General features: G+C 43.9%; 1 protein-coding gene across 1 annotated transcript; it reads left to right on the top strand.

The window, feature by feature from the left end:
- Positions 1-4,862: 4,862 nt before the first annotated feature.
- PRSS35 (serine protease 35) lies at positions 4,863-17,236 on the top strand. Its single transcript, XM_064447710.1, has 2 exons — positions 4,863-5,340; positions 10,976-17,236. The coding sequence occupies exon 2, from the start codon at positions 11,222-11,224 to the stop codon at positions 12,461-12,463; it is 1,242 nt and encodes a 413-aa protein (XP_064303780.1). The 5' UTR covers positions 4,863-5,340; positions 10,976-11,221; the 3' UTR covers positions 12,464-17,236.
- The last annotated feature ends 3,547 nt before the right edge of the window (positions 17,237-20,783 follow it).

Genomic DNA, 20,783 nt, shown 5'->3' with positions numbered 1-20,783 from the left:
ATTGATAAAAGGCAGGAGCTGGGCGGTGACTGGGTTATTATCTCACTCCCATCCTGCACAGCTAGAAGAGTCTCTCTCCTATGGGTCATACGCTTAGACACATCCACATTTATTTTTGCTTGCTGCTTCACTGAAGAAAGTGTCCTCTTGATTTGACCACAACCTTGACATAGTTTTAACTCAGAAATGGAACTTTATCTGTTTGTACTACTACAAAGTAGGTTTTTTTCTTTCAAGTCTGTTATTTACTCATATATCTAGCTCATAAACACATATTGTGAAAATCAGGTCACGACTAGAGGCCTCAAGTTTCACATCCCTCCTTCTTTTTGTCATCTGCAAGTTCTTGTGTTGACGACATTGCACCCATTGCTAATATCCTTGTTTCTGGCAACATGCTCCCTCGTACACCTATACCCAATTTAAAATTAATAACTACCTCACCAGCCTGTGCTGCGGTAGTCCATTGGTCTATGCAGAATCCTCCTCAGCTAGCGATGCTGTGGTCATCCTCTTTGTGCACTTGTGCACACTCTTAAAAAATGATGTGATCTATTGCAGTTCTTGCACGTTTTCCAAGTCCTCAAAGCCAGGGCCTCTAAGAGAGCTCTGTTTCGTTCAGTGGTTTAGTCTAACCGGTCAGCACTGTGTCACAGGAACCTCTGAACAGCACAATAACCATCCCCAACTGGTCCAGAAAACAAAAGGGCTTCTGTGGCAACAAGCTGCCACAGAAGAGACACTACCATGGAGACCATTCTTGATCCTGTAAGAAAGATCCATTGTGTTTCACATCCCTTTGTTCTGAAAGCAGTAGGAATTATCTCACGTCCATTCATCATGAGCCAATGACTTATCCCAAGTGTAGTGTTTGGGGACTGGAAAAGTGTTAAAGCTCATAAAAAATAGTCTTTCTGGGATAAGAAGAGTAGAAAGGAAATGAAACATATGATATCAGCTGAGCTGAAAGAGTATCCAGAGGTAGCTTGAGAATTAAAGTGTGAAGGAAAGGCAGTTACCTGCACTATGCAAGTAATCACTGGCTTTGGAATAAAGTACATGTCTACATGAGTAGAATAAGGACGGAAGAGAAGAAAGGAAGAGATTAAAGCTGACTACTTGTGGGTTATGGCTAGGGTCTACACACTGAACTTTTAATTCGGTTATAGGCATTTGCATTCCTTTTGACATCTGTGAACCTTGTTTTCGTTTTCCTGAGTTGTACCTGCCTGTTTTCTCTTCCCATAAGTCACATGTGAAGGAATATTTTGTGGGTAGGTGTATCTGCCTGCTGAGGCATAATGCACTGCATGGAATACAGTTCGGAGATTGCAGACAAGGTACATTGTTGCTACAATCAAACGTTTCTTGCATGTGTGCAAGACCCACATGAGGGCAGAGTGTGTTCCTCCAGCGTCGTAAGGCCAGACGGCATTCCAGGAGTGGCTGCCCAGCTGGTACGTCCATGCTCAGCTTATGCTGCCCACAGGGAAAGTTGAAGATCCTATCTCAAATTTTTTACCTGAAAAAAATCTAGGAGAACATTGTTTGGAAACATTTTGTAGCTCATTTTGTGGATTATCTGCCCTAAGATAAGAATACTACATTTCTGTGAATTCGCTCAAATCCAGGGTACAAATCTGACGGTAAAAAATGGCTTTTAAAAATTTTCTTTTTAGATATGCAGGAAGATTTTTGACAGGAGCCAGTACATTCTTGATGTTAATGCAGATTTGTTTTTATTTTCTTCTCTGACACTTTTTAAAAATTTTATTTTAGGTATCAGCCTTTCAAAGCTCAGTTCCAAGTGAACATCTCTCAGTTGGTAAATGATGTCAAACTTATTTTTGGAACATCTAGAAATACCATATGGGCCCACTAATCTTCTAATGAGATAAAATTACCTCTGAAGGATAAAATTAGCATGCTGGAACTTTTCCAGCAATTATATTTTTACAGCACTACCATGTATATTATACAGTGTGTTTCTAAAGAATCAGTACTTTGAAATGTATGTTCCTCATGTCTTTTGCCAACTATATTTTGAGGAAATTTTTAATGTGATATTAAAAAAAAAAATCTAAATTTTTGCAAATAATTATCCAAGATGTATAATCTTATTCTTGCAAGAAGTAAAATATTAGTAATGAAACAGGATTCAAGAAAAAATGTTTTAAATAATTTAAAAACATAACTTATGCTCATAAATGTACTCTAATTTTTCTAAAACAATTTTTTACAACGTTCATTTATCTTGACAGCTTTCAATGAGGGTTTTCTGGGAAGAGAGAGGAGTGTGAAAGTAGGAGCCTATTCTATTATTATTAGCCAGTCTTCAGGTAAAAAAAGAAAGCACGAAATAAATGACCCTGCCCAGATTCCAAAAGCAGGAGCGAGCAGAGTGATGCAGCAGACGCACATTGATCCCACCACCAGGAGTTCAATAAACTGAAAAGAACCTCTGCTAGCCTGGTTTCCCGAAATATGGGAAACAAAATATAGGACTAAAGGGTCAGTTCTTCTAGGGATGATAGGTTACCAGTAACAATTTGCTGTGCCCTGCACTATTCAGCATATTCATAAATGACCTGGAAAAGGGATGAGTAGCCAGGTCACAAAGTCTGATGAGGCTATCAAGTTATTTAGGTTAATAAAGATGAGACAACCTTGAAGATCTGCAGACAAGTTTATGGAAGGGAGTGACTGAGCAATAAAATAGCAGATGAAGTTCAATGTAGATAAATGCAAAGTGATGCACAAGTGGGAAAATAGTCCTTCAAGTATGAAAAGGCAGGTTCCGATCTGGTCATTACTTCTCAGGAGAGAGTCCTGGAGTTATGGAAATGGCTCCATGGGAACATCGACCTGGTGCTCAACAGCTGCCAGAAAATAAAGAATACTAGGAAGCGTTAAGAAATCAGTAGAGAACAAAATAAGTAATATCTTTTTGCTGCCACAGAAATCCGTTTTTTGCTTGCATCTTCTGTATAGGTAAAGAATCATAGAAACACTGGTTGAGAGGGACCTCTGCAGGTCACCCAGCCCAGCCTTCCACTTGAAGCAGGACTATTGCCAAGAGTAGATCAGGTCAGCTGTGGCTTTGACTAGCTGAGTGTTGGAAACCGCCAAGGATGGTGATTCCAATACTGCCTGGGTAATTTGTTCCAGTGTTGCATGTTCCTTTTGGTGAAGAAATTGTTCCTGATGTCCAGTGTGACCCTCCCAAGCTGCAGTTGCTGCAGCTCAGCACAGCTGCCTGTTGCAAGTCCTTGATTTCTACTTGCCACCGCCAAGAAGTGTTTGGCCACATCATCCTTCGGATGCTGTTCTGGTCCCTGCACATCAGCAGTAGGATGGAAAATAGCGATGTCTTTCATGTAAAGCATGGCTAACTTAGCTAGAATCATTCAGGGTGGGAGAGGGGCTACAGGGCGTATGATAAAGGAACTAGTGAGCATCAAACAAAGCTAGCAGTAGCCAGGTTGAAAATACACAAAAGGAGGCAGGTTTTTGCACAACGTGTGGTTGACCTGTGGAACTTGTCACCACAGCAGGTTGCAGATGCTACAGATCTATGTAGGTTTAAGGGAAGACGGGTGAGTGCCTGACGGAGAAATCTGGTGAAAGTTACTATGGCCATAGAAACTACATCTGCCTCAGAAAATCTCTGAGTCTGAAATACTGGGGGCAGCGAAAGTGCTGTAGGGGGCTATTGCATGACCTTGCCTTTTACTAATGCAACATGATATTGGTCCAGCAAAGCCCTTGGCCTGACCCAGTACAGAAGCTCTGATGTTCAAGAAATTGCTTGTAAAACTTTACGCCCGTATCTGTCTTGCCTTGTTAATTATACTGGGAATTCTTCAGCTTATTTTCTCAGGCACATGAATAATTATTATTACACTTTGGTTTTAAGTTGTACACACAATCAACAACAACAAAAAACAGAACTGCAGACAAAATCCACATTTTGAAGAAATCAACCTCAGTCTTTGAAATGAAACTGCAGGGTGCAGTTGCTGGCCAAAGCCTTATTTCTAACCTATTTATATAATTGGTTCCACTAAATTTCAGAAGTTAAGTCTTTTAAAGGAAGGATATGCCTATGATTAAGACAACAAAACAGCACTCTGGAGATCTCAGTCTGATCTCTAGCAATGCCACAAATTTCCTGCCGGTTTTGGCAAACCATTGGGCCCTCATCTAAGCGTGAGCCAAGTTTTCAGCAGATTAGCTCATTGAAACTCCTTATGTTAAGCACTTGCAAAAGTGCTTAGAGAACCAGCTTTTCGCCTTGCGCATCTATGTAGCAGTGGAAAGCTTTGGGGTAGTAGTGCACGGGGCTGATCCACGGAGAAAAAACCACCACCCAAAGCCTTCTGCCTTGGGACAGGAGACAAAAGGGACACCGAGGGAAGGGGAAGGCAGAAAGAGAGGGATGAAGAGTGATGAGAAAAGGAGGGAGGTGCTTCTCACCTGGTCTCTGAGGCCCTGAGGAGCTCGGCCGGGAGGAAAAGGGCACCCCTGAGGAGCAAGGCCAGGAGGGTCCCTGAGGAGCGGGGCACCCCTGAGGAGAGGGGCACCCCTGAGGAGCGGGGCCAGGAGAGCCCTGAGGAGCGGGGCACCCCTGAGGAGCGGGGCGTCCCTGAGGAGCGGGGCCGGGGCGCCCCTGAGGGGCGAGGGCAGGGAGGCGCGGGCAGGCCACGGCTCGGGGGAACGCCACTCCCCGCAGCCGCAAGCCCCATCCCGTCCCGAGGAGCCTCCTGCGGAGCCGGCAGCCACTCCTCGCCTTCCCCGGGAGCCCTCCGGCGGGACGGAGCCCCAGGGCGGAGCGGCCCTCCCCCGTGCCCGGCCGCCCCGGCCCCAGGCAGGTGGCGCGGCGCGGACGGTGCGGCGCCCTCCCGCCATTCCCCCCGGGACGGGGTCCCTCCGCCTCCCCTCTTGTCTCCGCCTCCCCCCCCCCCCGGCCCGGCAGCCTCTCCCGCCCCATCTCGGCGCGGGTCACCCCGGCTCTCCGCCCGGCGCCGAGTGGAAGCCTCTCCCGGGGCGCCGCGCCTCCCCGCCCCGTAGGCAGAGCCCCTTCTTCGCTTCCCATCCGCGGAGACACCGGGAGCTGCCTCCGCTCCCCTCGGCCCTCCCCTTCTCCCCTCCTTTTTTTTTCTTTTCCCCCCCTCCTTCCATCCCCTCCCCCGCCTGGGAAGACCTGGCCGCTCCCCCCGCCCCGTCCTCAGTAGCCGCGGGCGCTGGGCGGCGGGCGGGCGGGCGGCGCGGAGCGGAGCGGGGAGCCTGCGCCCCGGGGCTGTGACCGCCTTCCCCTCCCTTCGTCCTGCCGGCTGCCAGGTATGAAATAAACCCTTCCCGACGCCGGCCGCCGGCGGGGAGAGGCTGCCCGAGGGTCCTGGTCCGGGCAGCGCTGGGCGGGCAGGCTGGGAGCTGGGGCCGGGGGCTGAGGGGGGCTGCCCGGGGACGGGGCAGTCCGAGGTAACGTCCGTGAGGCGATCTCTTCTTTATTTGCGATGTCGTTCTTCCCACACGGGCCGTTTGAAAAAATATGATGAGGCTGAGCGATGTCAGTACCTTAGGCTTGGTAGCTGAAGGGTTTTGTATAAAGCTCCTGCCCCTTTAGCCTGATGGATATATTTTTGATAGGACTAAAAGCTGACAGTTTTCTTTGGTCCTTTTTTTTTAAAAAAAAATTTGAAGCTGGTTTCACAAGAATGCTAACGGGGATAGAAGCAAAGGGTATATTTATTGGGTTTTCAGGGTTTTTTCTCTGTGCTGTGTCTTCCGCGGGGAGGACTCAAGGAGCCTCTTCACCCTTCAAAACAACCTCTCCTTTAATTCTGATTCATCCCCTCAGCATTCGCGCTACCATCCCCGCGCTCTTCTGGAATTGACACTAATTTCATCCAGATTCGTCACTGCTGGAAGCAGATTTATCTTGGAATGGCAAAAAAAGCCGTGCCAAGGTATTTAACTTGCAGGCTGTAGAGAAAGGGGACTCCTTTGGATCAGACGCGGAAAAGCAGAGCCTCCCGCGGAAAGCAGGACCGGGGATGGCTAAAGAGCTGTTAAAGCCTTCCTCTCCCAACCCTCGCCTTCCTCCGGGAAAACCCTGGGCTTCAACACGCCACTGCATAGGAGCGGCCGGCAGAAGCGGAGCGGGCAGCGGGAAAGGGCCATCCCAGCAAAGCCCCGCCGTTCCTCCGGCCGGTTGCCGGCCGCTGCCCGCCCGCTCTCCTCCCGGGGGCCGCTGCCCGGGGCCGGGTGTCCCGCCTTGGCAGGGCTCGACCCCCGCAGCCCCTCAGCGGCGGAGCAGCGGCTGGGACGCGACCCTTCCCCCCCCACCCCCGCCACCTCCCCCCGGCCCGAAGGGGCGGGGAGATGAGGTTTAGAAGGAGCGGGGACTACCGTGGGGCCGGCCCGGCACCGGGGGGTTCCGAAGGCAGAGGGTTAAGCCGGGCCTAGGGCGCTCGCCGGGCCGCCGGCTGTGCGGGCGCGCCGCCCCGCGGCCGGGGAGGGAAAAGCCTTGTCGGAGACGGAGCCCCTGTCCCCGCGGCCGTTCATATCCCCCCCGCTTCTTTATTTCCCGCTGCGGGTGTGATTTCAGAAGTGAACTATCACACCTGCCGTGTAAAATTAGTTCTTCTTAAGCCTACTGAAGCTGCCTAAATTTTGTAAGAGCCGGTGGGGTTTTCTCCGTAAGTTGGAGTGGAGGACGAAATCGATGCACCCATATATAGAGCTGGAGGAGTGAAGGGCGCAGCGGCGGATAAGGCTAGGGTAATGTTTTTTTCCGGGGAGCGTGGGATTTCCAAAATTTGTTCTCTATTTTGCTTTGTCAGAGTAGAACTGTGAATTGCAACTTTCAGGCCATTTCAAGAGTAAGGCCAAAAGCAGTTAAAAGAGCTGGTTAGTGTAGCAGCCTCTAATATTTTATGGTCTGAAAATTGCATTTAAAATTATGTAAGCTTAGTTTGAAATGTGCTGACTTTCCTACAGTAAGAAAGAACCCCCAGAGCGAGGCTGCGCTGAACAGACCAAGATAAAATGCTGCCAGGTAGCTGGACACAAATTTTCTTCTGTCTGAACTACACTGACATGTAAATTCACTCTGGGGTACCCTGAAGAAAAACATACTCTAGTTCTGCTTGACTACCAGCCTTCCCCCGAGCATTTGAGATGCATTCTCCTGGAGTAAGGTTATACTGACAAATATTTGAAGGATATCCTGAAAAGTGGGTGGGTTTTGTCCTATGAATGCAGAAGGATTTGATGTTGGAAGCAAGAAGTGAGAAGAACTGAAAATACTTTCAATTGTATAGATATGCCTGGCAGCTGGAATGCCACCAAACAGGGAGTCCTCACCATTATCAGCTGGGTTTGGAAACTGGACTAAGAATTTCAACATTTTCGTGGAGCTGAGGATCCCTCTCTCACTTTCTAGTTTCCATCTTCTTTTGTCTCCTTTGAAGCACTTCATCATACTGTAAAGACAGAGCTGACTCAAGGCTTCTAATTACTGTAAGCCAAAATACAACCCAAAATTTGTATGGGAAAGGAGCAAAGGAAAGGAGAGGGCAGAGCAGCTTGGGGTTTGGAGGAAGAGTGGAGAACAGCGTGGCAGAAAGTGTAAGTTGTTGAGAGTTTTTTCTTGTGTCCAGCTTGTAGCCTTCCCAGGGCCTTTCCTCCTTCCTCTGGAGGCTGTATTCTCCCTCCCCTTCACTCACCCTGCAAAGGTGTCTTTGCAGCTGTCTATACATTTGCATCCCCATCGTCTGCCAAGAGGAACCCCTGTGTTCCCCTCTTGCTGGCAACCTGTACTGGACCATGGCAACCTCTGATGTTGCCTGTGCTTAAATAGTAGAGATCGGGTTAGTAAACAGAGCTGAAGCGCATGGCTGTAAATGACAATGCTGCCTAGTAGGACCACTGCTCTGGTCTGTAATGAGAATTGCCATTTTCATTGAGTTCCTCAGCTTGGAATTCTTCCAGTTCTACTGAAGTGTAGTCAGTTCATTACAAGCAACAAGTGGTTCATTATAAATGATGAAAATCTTGGCTTCCAAGACTGCCTTTGTAAGTAGTGAGCACTCGAGTGCAGTATTTCAAATGGGAGGCTCCAATGCATCTATTGAGTGTTGTGTGTTTTGGGGTTTTCTCTTTTTAAAGAGTGGCGGAAGGGATCTATAGTACTCCACCCATTTGCTTGCAGAAAGTCTCTCTATAAAGCAGACAGTTATAGGTCCAGCTGGGACAGCCATCACAGTGGAATGACATCAACCCAGGCACCTCTAAGACTTTCTGTATGAACTAGCAGTTAGTGAATGAACTTTCCTTGGGGCTCACAAAATTTAGTTAGAGAGAAACATCAAATACCCAGACCGAGAGGAAAGGCTGAGAAAGGGAGGCGCATTCTAGGAAAGAACATAGAAAAGGCATTCCTGAGCCTGACAGAAGAACTGGGTTTCTTAATTCCTTGTGTCTGTTCGACAGCTATATTAGGGCAAAGCAAATTAAAATAAACTTTTCTGCATTAATATCACATTATTTATCATCAAACCATGCTATTTTGTGACAGGCTGAAAATAAAGAAAAGGAGAGGCTTCCTCATACAGCATGTAGTTAAGCTGTGGAACTCCTTGAGACAGAACATTGTGGATACAAAATTTTATACGGGTTCTAGGGAAGACTGGGCAACTATGGAAGAGAAATCCACTGAAGTTTCCTTACACTACAGAAACTACCTCTGGCTTGAAGTCCATGAGGTGCAACTGATTGTAAGCTAAGAGACTAAAAGGGACACATATGGTTGCTCTACCCTAGGTATCCACACTTGGCCAGTGTCAGAAACAGGATTTGAGGCGATGTGGACCTTTGGTCAGTCCAGGAAAGCTATTCTTATGTTATCATCATAGTATTTCTTTATTTTGACACCTTATCATTTACTTGTAGATACGTAAAATTATCATTCCTCTTCAAATTTAGTAATAATTGAGCAATAACCAAAACAAAACTTTGAGAGTAACTTTGTATATAAAAGTTAATGTTTAAATATGTGCATTTCTGCTATACCAATAACCTAGACTGTTATGGTCAACTGGTGTCTCTCTGCAAAATCTTGCACCTGGGATGACTCTGCTGTGCTTTCAAAACCTTCAGAAATCTTTTAGTATGACCACATACACCCCAGAGTTTAGGCCTGTGAGTCATGTAATCCCAGATGTCTTAAGAAAGTCCACACGTCTTCAAAATGCAAGTTAGTTCCTTTAAAGCCAGGGCAAATATCTTTATACTGCCTATGTGTTTTATGTATATCCTAGTAAGTAAACTCTGGGTCAAAGTTGGTGTTCCATGCAAAGGTGAAAAGCATCGAAAGTGATGCTAAAACAAAACCACTCTCTGAATTTGGCGTCAGAAGCAACAAGCTGTGTTTGAACCGTGCTGCTTAGTTAGCTAAATAGTGGTAATTGTTACCTCTTATAGAGAAGGAATATGCCTATGTGGTGAGGATGCCTGAAACTATAGGAGTCATTGGTCCATTATACAGCTTTTAAAGTGATGTTACCACTTATTTTTCTGTGTTGCACACATACTCCTCTTTTGGCTAGCCTGTAACCAGGCTGTTTCACTGGATAGTGGCACTCATTCTAAACTAAGCTCAAGAAAAGGAAAGCAGTTATCTTTGCCCTGGTTTACACTGCCATTACGATGTAAACCAGAGAGCTTAACCACATACATATCCCTGAATTGCTTAGCTTTTAAAGTTTAATCATAGGCCCTTTCTTTCTGCACAGCTGAGTTTTCTGTGTAATTGGTATGAAGGATATGAGAACAGAGCACAGCTTTCCCAGTGGCAGCAGCCAGTAGTTGGTTAATGCCACTGATACCAATGCTGCCAAAGGAGAAAAATGGTCTTTTCAGTAATATTTTGAGCTCAGAATCAAGACTTGTGGGTTCAGTTTCTGGCACTGCCACAGACTTCTAACAATTTTGCATTCTTTCTAAATGTTTCCCAGCTACAGATGGGAATAATACTGCTTTTTGTCTTTCCCATTTAAAGTATTAGCTCTTTGTGTGGTGCCTCACCCCATCTAGGTGGGGCTTTCCACATGTGACCATAAGGCACAGGCAGCGCAGTTCCTGCAGCCTTTGTGGGATCCTGCAGGAAAACGGCATGTGATGAGTCAGCAGACTTGTCCCTCCTACTTGGCTGAGCTTTCCTGCATGTATATAAACAGGAGACTCCTCTAGACCAGCAACCTACTGCTTTCCTCACTCACCTGTCCCCTCCAGCCATGGGTTTTGAAATTCTCTGACATTCTGAAGGGGATTCAGACACCCACACATAGGAAATGAATGAGGTTTTGGTGGCTGTGGCACACAGGGAGATACAACACAGGATCTGCAGGAGACCCACCTCTTTCAGAGCAGCATGAGCTGAAAGTATTTAACATGGGACTTGCCACCTTGTTTAGGTGCCCAGGTTGCTCCATCTGTCACATCCAGACAACATAAACTTTGAAAGGGGAAAGGAGATCTTTCTTAGTTGGTTCCTTAGGAGAGCAATTAGCAAGGTGCCATTTTCCACAGCAGGCAGATTCACAGGTCTTAGCTGGGTGGGTAATGCAGAAACATTGGTGACTTTTAGGTCACTTAAAGCTGCTGCTTTTTGGCCATTACATGAAGGACCACGATTGGTCTGGTTTCCTAAGGGATCCCAAGTCTCACGAGTGTAGTCTATCTGCCCATCTCTGCCTCGACATCAAGTTTTGAATGTGACTTTTTAATACATTGGTGGTTTTCAACCATATTCTGGCTACAACCAGTAGCTATAAAGAAGTAGAAGCTTAAACCATAACTGCATTCCTATGGGATAAATAAAAGCAGGGTATTGTACAGAGTGGAATGACTCGGGCTACTGCCCCACTGAGGGAAAAGCAGGTAAAACTTGGCTGTTTCCGCCTTCCCGTAGGTAGCTCAGCATGGATGCTGACTGACTCGTCTGCACCCATCATGCTAGAGACCGCCGGAAGCATCAGAGGCAATACAGAGACTATCTGAGGCATTTCTATATTAAGCAGACTGTTAAATTCTGTTCCACTGATGTCAGTGCTAATATTGCATGATTATACTTTGAAGACACTAAGATAACTGTGTGTGTTTCCAACGCGTATTTTCAAATCTCTCTTTCTTGTTCTAGAAAAAAAAAAGAGGTAAAATGGAGCACGTGTTACTACTATTCATATTTTTCATACCTATATTGGGTCTCACTAATGGAACAGAAACTGAACAAGATTTTACTTGGCACTTAAAGAAGATTCCCCAGATTGTGAGTGAAAGAACTTTCTCCCTCGACAGCCCTAAATTTGAAGCAAAAACCGAATTAGAGCTGAACAGCGTATGTGGAATTGAATGTCAAAGAAAATTGCCGATGCCAAGCCCGTCTGACTTGAAGGACCTCTTATCCTATGAGACTGTTTTTGAAAACGGTACACGGACCCTGACTGAAGTGAGTGTCCTCGGAGTAGTGCTTGACCCAGCTGGAAACACAACCACACAAAGGTCTTCGAGAAAGAAGAGGCAGATCTATGGAACGGACAGTAGGTTCAGCATCTACGACAAGCGGTTTATGACCACCTTTCCGTTCAACACAGCCGTGAAGATCTCCACAGGCTGTAGTGGCGTTCTCATTTCCCCCAAGCACGCGCTAACAGCTGCCCACTGTCTGCACAATGGCAAGGATTATGTTAAGGGTAGCAAAAGATTGAGGGTGGGCCTGATGAAGACAAAATCCAGGGGCGACGGCAGGAAACGCAAAGGTGCTAAAAGAAGTAGGAGAGAAGTTCCTGCGGCCCAGGAGGATCCCGAAGTTGCCACAGAACTAAAGCGACAATCCAAAGGTGGTGGGAGAAAGCAGAGGAGATCTGGGAGGAAGCAGGGGACCTCAGATGGCAAGCCTTCCTTCCAGTGGACCAGGGTGAAGAGTACCCACATCCCAAAAGGCTGGTTGAAGGGTGTCTCCGGGGATATTGCCCTGGATTATGATTATGCTGTTCTTGAGCTCAAGCGTCCCCACAAAAGGAAATACATGGAGCTGGGAATCAGCCCAACAATCAAAATGATGCCTGGGAGCATGATCCACTTCTCAGGTTTTGACAATGATCGATCTGGGCAGCTGGTCTACAGGTTTTGCAGCATTTCTGATGAGTCCAATGATCTCTTTTATCAGTACTGTGATGCTGAGCCCGGCTCCACTGGATCTGGCATCTATCTCCGCCTTAAGGAGCCGAACAAAAAGAAGTGGAGACGCAAGATCATCGCTGTTTACTCAGGCCATCAGTGGGTGGATGTCAATGGTGAACAGCAGGATTACAATGTAGCAGTCAGAATTACTCCTCTCAAATATGCCCAGATTTGCTTCTGGATACATGGGAATGATGAGAATTGCACACAAGGCTGAAGAGAGCTGAACCTGACTCGCTTAGCACCCGTATTACCATAGAGTGAAAGTCTGCTGCAGCAGTTACTGGAAGAACATCACTCCACGTCAGGATGGTTTTGAACTCAAAGCTCACAAGTAATGTTATGGTGACTTGAGGAACGCTGAGTTGCTGGGGGATGGGTAGAATTGTCAAACAAAATAATTCTAATTGTAATCAACCCTAGATATGCACTTAAAATCTCAAACTAATTTATGTTTGCAATTTCGATATATTCAAATAATTCACATCAGAAAAATATCACTACACCTGTTTGTCTTTTTTTTTTTCCCCAAGGGAAGGATTGAAACATCTCAAACTGGTATTATTACACAATATCTATTTTTCCAATGGATTCACTTTTCTCAGGGTTCTGTTCCAATTCTTCAAATGCAAGTTGTGCATACAGCACATTACGTGCAGAATGATCTAGAGAACTGCATGAGACCAAGACATTATTTTTGCCATTCTCTGAAGACCACAGCTCCATGTTGAGAAGCAGCAGCCTAGTTCGTGCTTGTTAGTTTGGAAAACTTCCTGCTCTGGTTGCTGCAGGAACACTTCCATGGAAATCCCAAATTTCTGTAACTGGGGATTAGACCTTAAAGGCAAGTTTCACATGTAAAACCGGTAAAAACAGCAAAAAGAAATTAATGAATGTAGAAGATTCCATGTCTGGAAGAAGAAGAAACATCAGGACATAATTTAATGCCTTTAAATCTTCTTTGAGAATCTACAGAAGTCTTAAACACAGGCATTTGCATTCCAGTTAGTATTTGGAGAGCTGTAGGTTTAGTTTCTAGTCAAATGTTTAGCTTTACCATTGGGAGAAGTCACTAACTTTTGAAGTGGCTATTTGACAATCATTTAGAGCTTCACAGATGACAGATTTTTTTTGGGTGCTAACCAGTTTTGCAGTTTTTATAAATTACTTTTATACGAGTTCAGCTTCATAGGATAGTATGTATTGACTGGGAGTCAGAAAGCAATATTTTAGTTTGGCTTTATACGGTTTTGCAAAATGGGTAGTTTTAATCATGTCATATTCAGACTTCACCGTAACATGAGTTACAGGGTTAAACTAAAAGGCTCGCCGAACTAAATTACACCACCTTCTGAATGGTAGAAGAACTATCCTGTACATTAGAACAAATATCTTGTTAGGTAGCAGCAGTAGTTAGCAAATAATTTGGTTCAATATGTTTGCTGAACCATATATTTAATGAAAACACAAAGTGAGCTTGACTTTTACACACCTTTAAAAACAAAACACCTTTTTAAAAATTGTTGTTGTTTGCTACACAAGTCTATATCTTTTATTTTATATCAAGGTTTTGAAGTGCACAGGATGGTTATGGTGCTACATTAATCTAATAACATAAAATGATACTGTGTATTTCCAATCATATCCTTTCGGTTTCAATACTTTTAAGATTATCTAATGCAACAATATTTCATTTTTTTGACTATAAGTTTATGTTGACCAAAATACATTTTCTTCCTGTGCAGAAGAAAAAAAATATAACAAGATTTTAAAATACTGTTTGTTTGCTGGTATCTTTAAAATATGCTTGTAGTATCTTTTGATAAAATAAGATCATTTTTAATAAGCCACGTTTTTGTAGATGATTGAAAGTATAAAACCTGACACTGCGAATGTGCAGGCCACTTTCATTGTAATATTATTGCCAAAGCATAAAAATCTAAGACTTGCTTCCGTACTATAACCCTAACAATATTTCATGAATTGCAAGAGATCTCACTTTAAAGGAAACTATTTCCTGTAATGTCAGCCTTTCCAGGGAACACTTAACTTTTTTTTATTTTTAATTTTGTGTGATTGCAGAAAACTAGTAATAATTTTTAAAGTTTAGAAATTAATGTTTAAGATTTTAAGGTTTATTATTTTTTATTGTTTTTAACATCTCTGTTAAGACATATGGCTTCACTGACCGTAATTTTAAATCACCCCAGTCCAGTATTTAATACTCTTGCTCTATGCAATGGGCCTACAATATTCTTTAGTTAGCTCTGTAATGGTTTAATTAAGTGCCTTTTTCCATAGTTACTGTGACAAATAAGGTACCATATCGTTAAACCAGTACAAGTCAACCCAGGTCCATGGATTTTGTTACAATTATTCTCATTGTTGCTTTGGGTCCAAAACTGATCAAGATAAGGTGCATTAGTAAGTTCCTTGTTTTGGTGAGTCTTATTTAGGTATACTCCTTAGGAACAAGAAATAGAATCTATTTCTGCATTAGTCTGGGAATCAGGAAAAAGGTAAAAATTAAAAATGTTGATCTCAGCTTTCAAATGGCCTTGTTATAACAATCATCTGCCATAAATACCTCAGCTACGACCTGAAGTTCTCATACCAGGCTGATAACAAATGTTTATCCTCAGAGGATAAATATTAGATGGTCAATGCCTCATTTTATGGTACTAAGAGATTAAAGAGGCTGGCCAGAGCAACAGGAAAATTAATCAAAGCTAAATATATTCAAGCCTTTGTGTCTGAGTACACATGCACAAACACATGCAAATATACGAGCTTGTAGAGCATGGGCTGTTTTGGTTGAGTCAGCGCCTTCAGGCAAAGGAATGCAGGCACAAGAAGACATCGACAAAATGTTATTCATGTTTTATCTTCCTGCTGGGCAACATTTCAGTCTGCCACTTGGCCTGATGGAGAAGGAAATGCTTTATGTAGGCATTGTGACTGCTTATTACAGGGACTTCTGAAATAGTTCATAAAACGAGTGCTTACACACAGCCCCCAATGTCCTGGAGAGCTCTTGGTACCAGCCACTGCAAATGGGACAAGAATTTCTAAGCCGTGATCATCTCAGATTTCTTTAAAAAAAACCCCTGCAATTAGTATCTAGTTATTAGTGAGAAAATGCGAGGAGGGGGTGTTCTTAGTAGATCAGATCTGCTGTGGTCTAGGACACTGGCATCAAGGCCAGGTTCCCAGCCCAGAAGGGGACAAAGTCCTTGTAATGTTTCCCCAAAGGATTTTTCCCTCTTTCAAGTACCAGGCTGTACATCATTTGTTTTCATCAGTACTAATGCTTTTCTGTAAAAGTTGCTATAGCAGATCTTTTTCTTTAACTATAATCCTGGCTTTAGGAAAAATCAAACTCAGTCAAATCCCGTTTCTGCTAGGGAGCTACTGGGAAGTTGTAAAGTTAACGAGTAAGTTTTTCCCGGGTCAAAGAGAAACCTCACGTACAAAGTGTTAACACACCCAGCCCAGTTTCTGCAAGGCATTTGTGCATGCGTTTAATCTGGGGCTCTGAGACATACCATGGAAATCAAGGGGATTATCTGCAATGTGAAAAATTAAGTCTAAGTTTGTATTATCTTAACAAAAGAAAAACACAATGTTAGGTAGCAAAATTATTTCTGTCACATGAGGTATAGGGTACCTGATGCTTTAAAAATGGCTTAAAGAAACTCTTTGACGCGGTTAGTATTTACCATCCAAATTTTACAGATTTATGAGTCTGTATGGAGCATGAGCCAGCACAGAATATGGCTTAAGTAAAAAAATAATTAATCTGCATGTGGAGGAGAGAAGCAGCTGGGGAGTTCCTCCTGTTCTGCTGATAAGGGTGACCTGGCAGCAAACAGCAATTAATACAGAAAGAGAGAGCAAGAGAAGTAGATGGTACGGAAGACCAGGAAAACGGAGGTGGTATGCAAGGGATAAAGAAAGTGTGAAAAGTATCACATGAAATGGCTGTGAGGTAGCAGAGAGACTTATCGTAAGAAAGAGGAGGCAGCTGGTAATAGCACAACAGTATAAATTAAGATGCAAAAATCACAATTTATATGAACAATCTCCTTTTGCTGTTAAAGGGGCGGCTGTTCTTCCCAGCCCACAGCACCAAGGAAAGGGCTGTGAAAGGGCTCTGGTTCTTGCAGGGACCACTAGCAGGCAGGGGGTTTTGACCCTGATCTACAATCTCTGCCCTAAATCACAGGGGTTACGCTTGTGCTCGTGTAGAGTCCTCGGGAAGCAACAGATCCGTGTCCTGGCCAAAAGGCTCAGCAGCATGAACCTCCCAGCAGACTGGCTCACCAAGAGTGTAGTAAGTAAAGGGCGTTTCTTTCACCTGAAAGGTTCTCAAACCTGGCATTTTGTTTGGATTCCTGTAAAGGCTGTTCCCCATTGGAAAGAAAAATAAAGCAACCAAAAAAAAAAGCAACAAAAAATCTCAGACTTGAAGCATTTAAATGTTGGCTCCATTTTTTGCATGTACCTACACATTCTAGCCAATAAATTTTTTCAAATACCTTCTGTTTATGTTTGCTATCTTTGTAGAAATTTAGTCAACTGCTACTAATTTTACAGCACAGAATATTGCAGATACTTCCATCTACAAATTCCTGGATTAAAGAATGAATGGGGGGAGGGGGGGAAAGAATATTGTTAAATTGAAAGCTTAAAATTGCACACTAATCTCAAAGGATTTGGAAGTATATTTGAGTCCCTGTTGCACCAGCCTTTCGCTCTGAGGGTGAGATAGTATTTAGGTTAAAAACCTCCAGAGGTAGCCTTGATGATTCTTTAATGTTTTTAACTTTTTAAAGACTACAGCAAACTTCAAAAAAAGTTTTTATAATATTTTTAACTGCTCAAAATGACAACACATTTGGGAAAATAAATGCAAACCTTTGCTGTATTAAGATATTATACAATGCACATGCTATGTCAATAAATATTCTCTATTGTTTTTCTTTTCCTACGTCATGATGTAGTTTGTTAGCTGTGGTGGTACAAACTGCGTTATGTAAACGCTTGTAACAGGTCATCAGTGAATCATCTGGGACGTGGTTGTACAAGACATTAATGTCTCTTTAAATTTGTTCTGGGAAAAAAACCTCTCTGTCTACTCTTGTCTTCAAGATAATTACTCCATGAGCAAATCTGATGAGGAAAAAAAAATGGGTTCAGCAAGGAAATGACTCACAGGCTGTGCCATCACCTATTCTGAAATAAGTAATTAGTTCTGTTTCTGCTATTAGCTATTGTTGTATTTTCTACCCCAGAGAGCTGGTGAACCAGGCCAAATTAGAAGTGTGTAGAATATTATAATCTTGGTTCTCAGCATTATCTTAACTCTGTGCCCTTGAAACTGCTGCTGATTTCATCACTGACAGTAAAAGGAGAGATTTTTGGCAAGGATGAGAGCTGCTGGAAATATTTGATGGAAAGTTTAGGAATTATTACAGCAGATATTAACAATTAAACAGATAATATTTAAGAGGGGCCTGGCAAGGGCTTCCCCACCAGCTCTGGTGGTCCTTACACGGGGGAGCAGTAAGGGCCACAGGGGAATAAATAGGATCGACAGCTTCGTCACCTGGACCAAAGTCTATTTGGGGCTGGTAACAGGATCTGAGTCTTTTCATTGCTGGACTCTACTTTTTGCCACCTTCTGGGAGAATATCTTGGTGCCTGAGAAATGTTTCTCAGCCCTTATCCAGGGAACACAAACAGAGACCCGGGGTGACAGCTGTGTCCTCTGCAGGCCGCTCCCAAGCCACTGGGAGGGATGTGGTTGCTCTGATGGAAGATATGTTCCAAGACGTGCTGTGGGTCTTGCATTCCCGTGGATCCTGGGAGGCTTGAACTGGCATCCTGTCTAAGCTTCTATTTGGCTCTAAAATGTTCCAATACAGCCCAGTTCCTTGTGCAGGTATTTTCCTGTCATACTTCCAGGTCCCATCATCTTTAACACATGACAGCAACTCAAGTCCACCAAAGAAGTGGCATCTTATGCCAGTTATTATGCAGATATTCCTGACAAACCATTCATTCCTCCTACTTTGAATATGTCTCTAAGCCTTGATGATGGCTTACCCTTCAGCCGTTATTGCTAAGAGAAAAGATCAGATATACTGGAAAAGCTACATAAATATTTTACAAAGATTGTGCCTCTTGGCAATTAAGTACACGATGTAGTTATTGCAGTTGCTATGGCTCTACTTCTTTTCCATGTGAAAGAGTTTGAAAACATTGGATGAAACCAAGTTGGGCTGGTTTTCAGACAAATTACTCAGCTGCCCTTTGGCTGCAGTCGCGGCATTCTCCCACCCCTCCCCTCCCCTCCCTTCCAGTTTGATTTCCAACTTTATGGATTAAATGCTGGTTTCAGCTTTGCTTAATCAAAGACAAAAGCAGCCAGGAGACAGCACACAGCAAAGGACCCTTTCCGGCTGTACCTCTCCACAGGCATTTTGAAGCAGGGCAGGCCCCAGAGGGAGGAGGGGACAAGAGAAGGCAAAGGTGAAGGCCATGATCAACAGCAAAAAAAACCCCACAGTGCCCTACTGAATGGAAGAAAACATAATTTCTGTTTTTCCTACTGTGAAAGGCAACCTTAGATTTTACATTCCTTTGCCTTCTCATGAATGATTAACTCATCAGCTAACTATTGACTCTTGCAGAATGCTACGTGTCCCCAAAGGGATTTACTAGTAATACGAAGGAAAAAAATATCTGAAAAGGAATACCTTAGACAAGAACCATATTTTTATTTAAGTAAAACAGGGATATTTTGAAAAATATTCTTGCAAAAAGGCAATGGAGACTTTATAGATATGTGTGGCGTATGGGTTTTTCTGCCACGCTCGTCTAAGTGAGATGTGGGTGCTTTCCAGAGCTGCCATGAGTTAGGTGGCAGAAGAACCACCAGTTGCTGGTTGTCTATCCCACCATCTCTCCACAGGGACAGGGATTTAGTGTGCTACCAAACTCTTGCTGCTTACTGTGGAGTTTGGGCTCAGACCTGGTCTTCTTAAATGGTGGGCATGAACAGAGGCTTCTGGGCGCATGGCCACTGACATTTTAGGGTTTTATACATTTTGCTGTATGTACCTATGGAGGACATATGAAGTCATTTTTAATAATGGTGGGTTGAAACAGTAAGCTCTGGTAACCAAACACACACTGCATCACATTCTTCTCTCATTTACATTAGGGAACCTTAGAGAGACCCACTGCATATGACATGTATTTACTCGTAATAGAGTGTTATACACTAGGCATTTATGACCTGTAAATGGGTTTATTTCTTTTAGAAAGAAAGAAAAAGGAAGTCAATACTCAAAAGGGAAAGTAGCTTTGATAGTGATCAATTTACATATGATATTTCATTGCTTGTAAATTAACCTGTTACTACAGAGATCCATGGTCAAGTAATGCTGCTTATACAACTGACATACTTGGGTCCTTCACTTCTTGCTTATTGATTTTTTCCTTACTGGTTGGGACTAAAATCAGGCACCTGTGCAATGGCCAGTGTGAGGTTAGTTTTCTGTGACAACAGTGTCCACAAGCTTAAAAAAAATACAGCTGCCACTAATTTTATTTTATTACCTTTAAACTGGTAGAGATTGTCTTTACAGGGTTATGACTTTGGAAACAGGTTTTGCTGAGTTATTTTGATGTACAAATCCATGGTACACACACACACACACACACGCACACACGCACGCACGCACGCACACACACACACACACACAGGGGCAGCTTTAAACTCCTCTTCAGCTCGAAGGCTCTGCAGAAATTGCATTAGCTATCTCCAGCTACAAGCATAAAAGAAATGCCATACAGTATTTGTGTATTTCTTCTCAATTCAGCCTTCACCTTTGCATCCTTCACATTAACAACATCGACTTTGCCCCCACCCTATAGTTTACCCATTTATTATCAGGCAAATGAAGCACCTTTTCTTGCTTTTTCTTTTGCATATCAGAAAGTTTACATACAGGTCACTTCTGAACTTGCCGATGCACTTTTTTCACCTCAATCCTATCTAGGAATTTTTGTTCATGCCTTTGACTCTTATCTTATGGCAACTATTTTTATAGAGGGGGAAAAGTCCTGGCTTTCCCTGCTCCAGTAATGGTTGGACTTGCTGCTGCTGTTCCCCACCAGGACAGCTGGGAAATTTGTGCCTCAGTCCTACAAGCAACGACGTCCATCGATTCCCTGTCACTTCTGGGTGCCGGTTCAGACTGCTTTTCTTGGTCTTCAAACAGCTTTACATCAGGCATGCACACAGCCAAGGGATGAAGGTGACTGGGGAACCTCTCCTCTGCTTTGCTGCAGAGACAGACCTCGGAGGAAATGCAGCCGGGGTGAGCCCAGACACCCTCCTCCCAGTGTCTCCGTCACTAATGTACAGGCTCAGACATCCCTTGTCCTGTGAATCTCGTGCCGTGCCTCCCCCATGACACCCAGCACACCCTCCCCTCCCCTCCCATCCCATCCCATCCCATCCCATC

The sequence above is a fragment of the Phalacrocorax carbo genome, chromosome 3, assembly GCF_963921805.1.
Source record: "Phalacrocorax carbo chromosome 3, bPhaCar2.1, whole genome shotgun sequence".
Taxonomy (NCBI): Eukaryota; Metazoa; Chordata; class Aves; order Suliformes; family Phalacrocoracidae; genus Phalacrocorax; species Phalacrocorax carbo.
The sequence above is the reverse complement of the archived record's forward strand: the minus strand, read 5'-3'. Positions and strand labels throughout refer to the sequence as shown.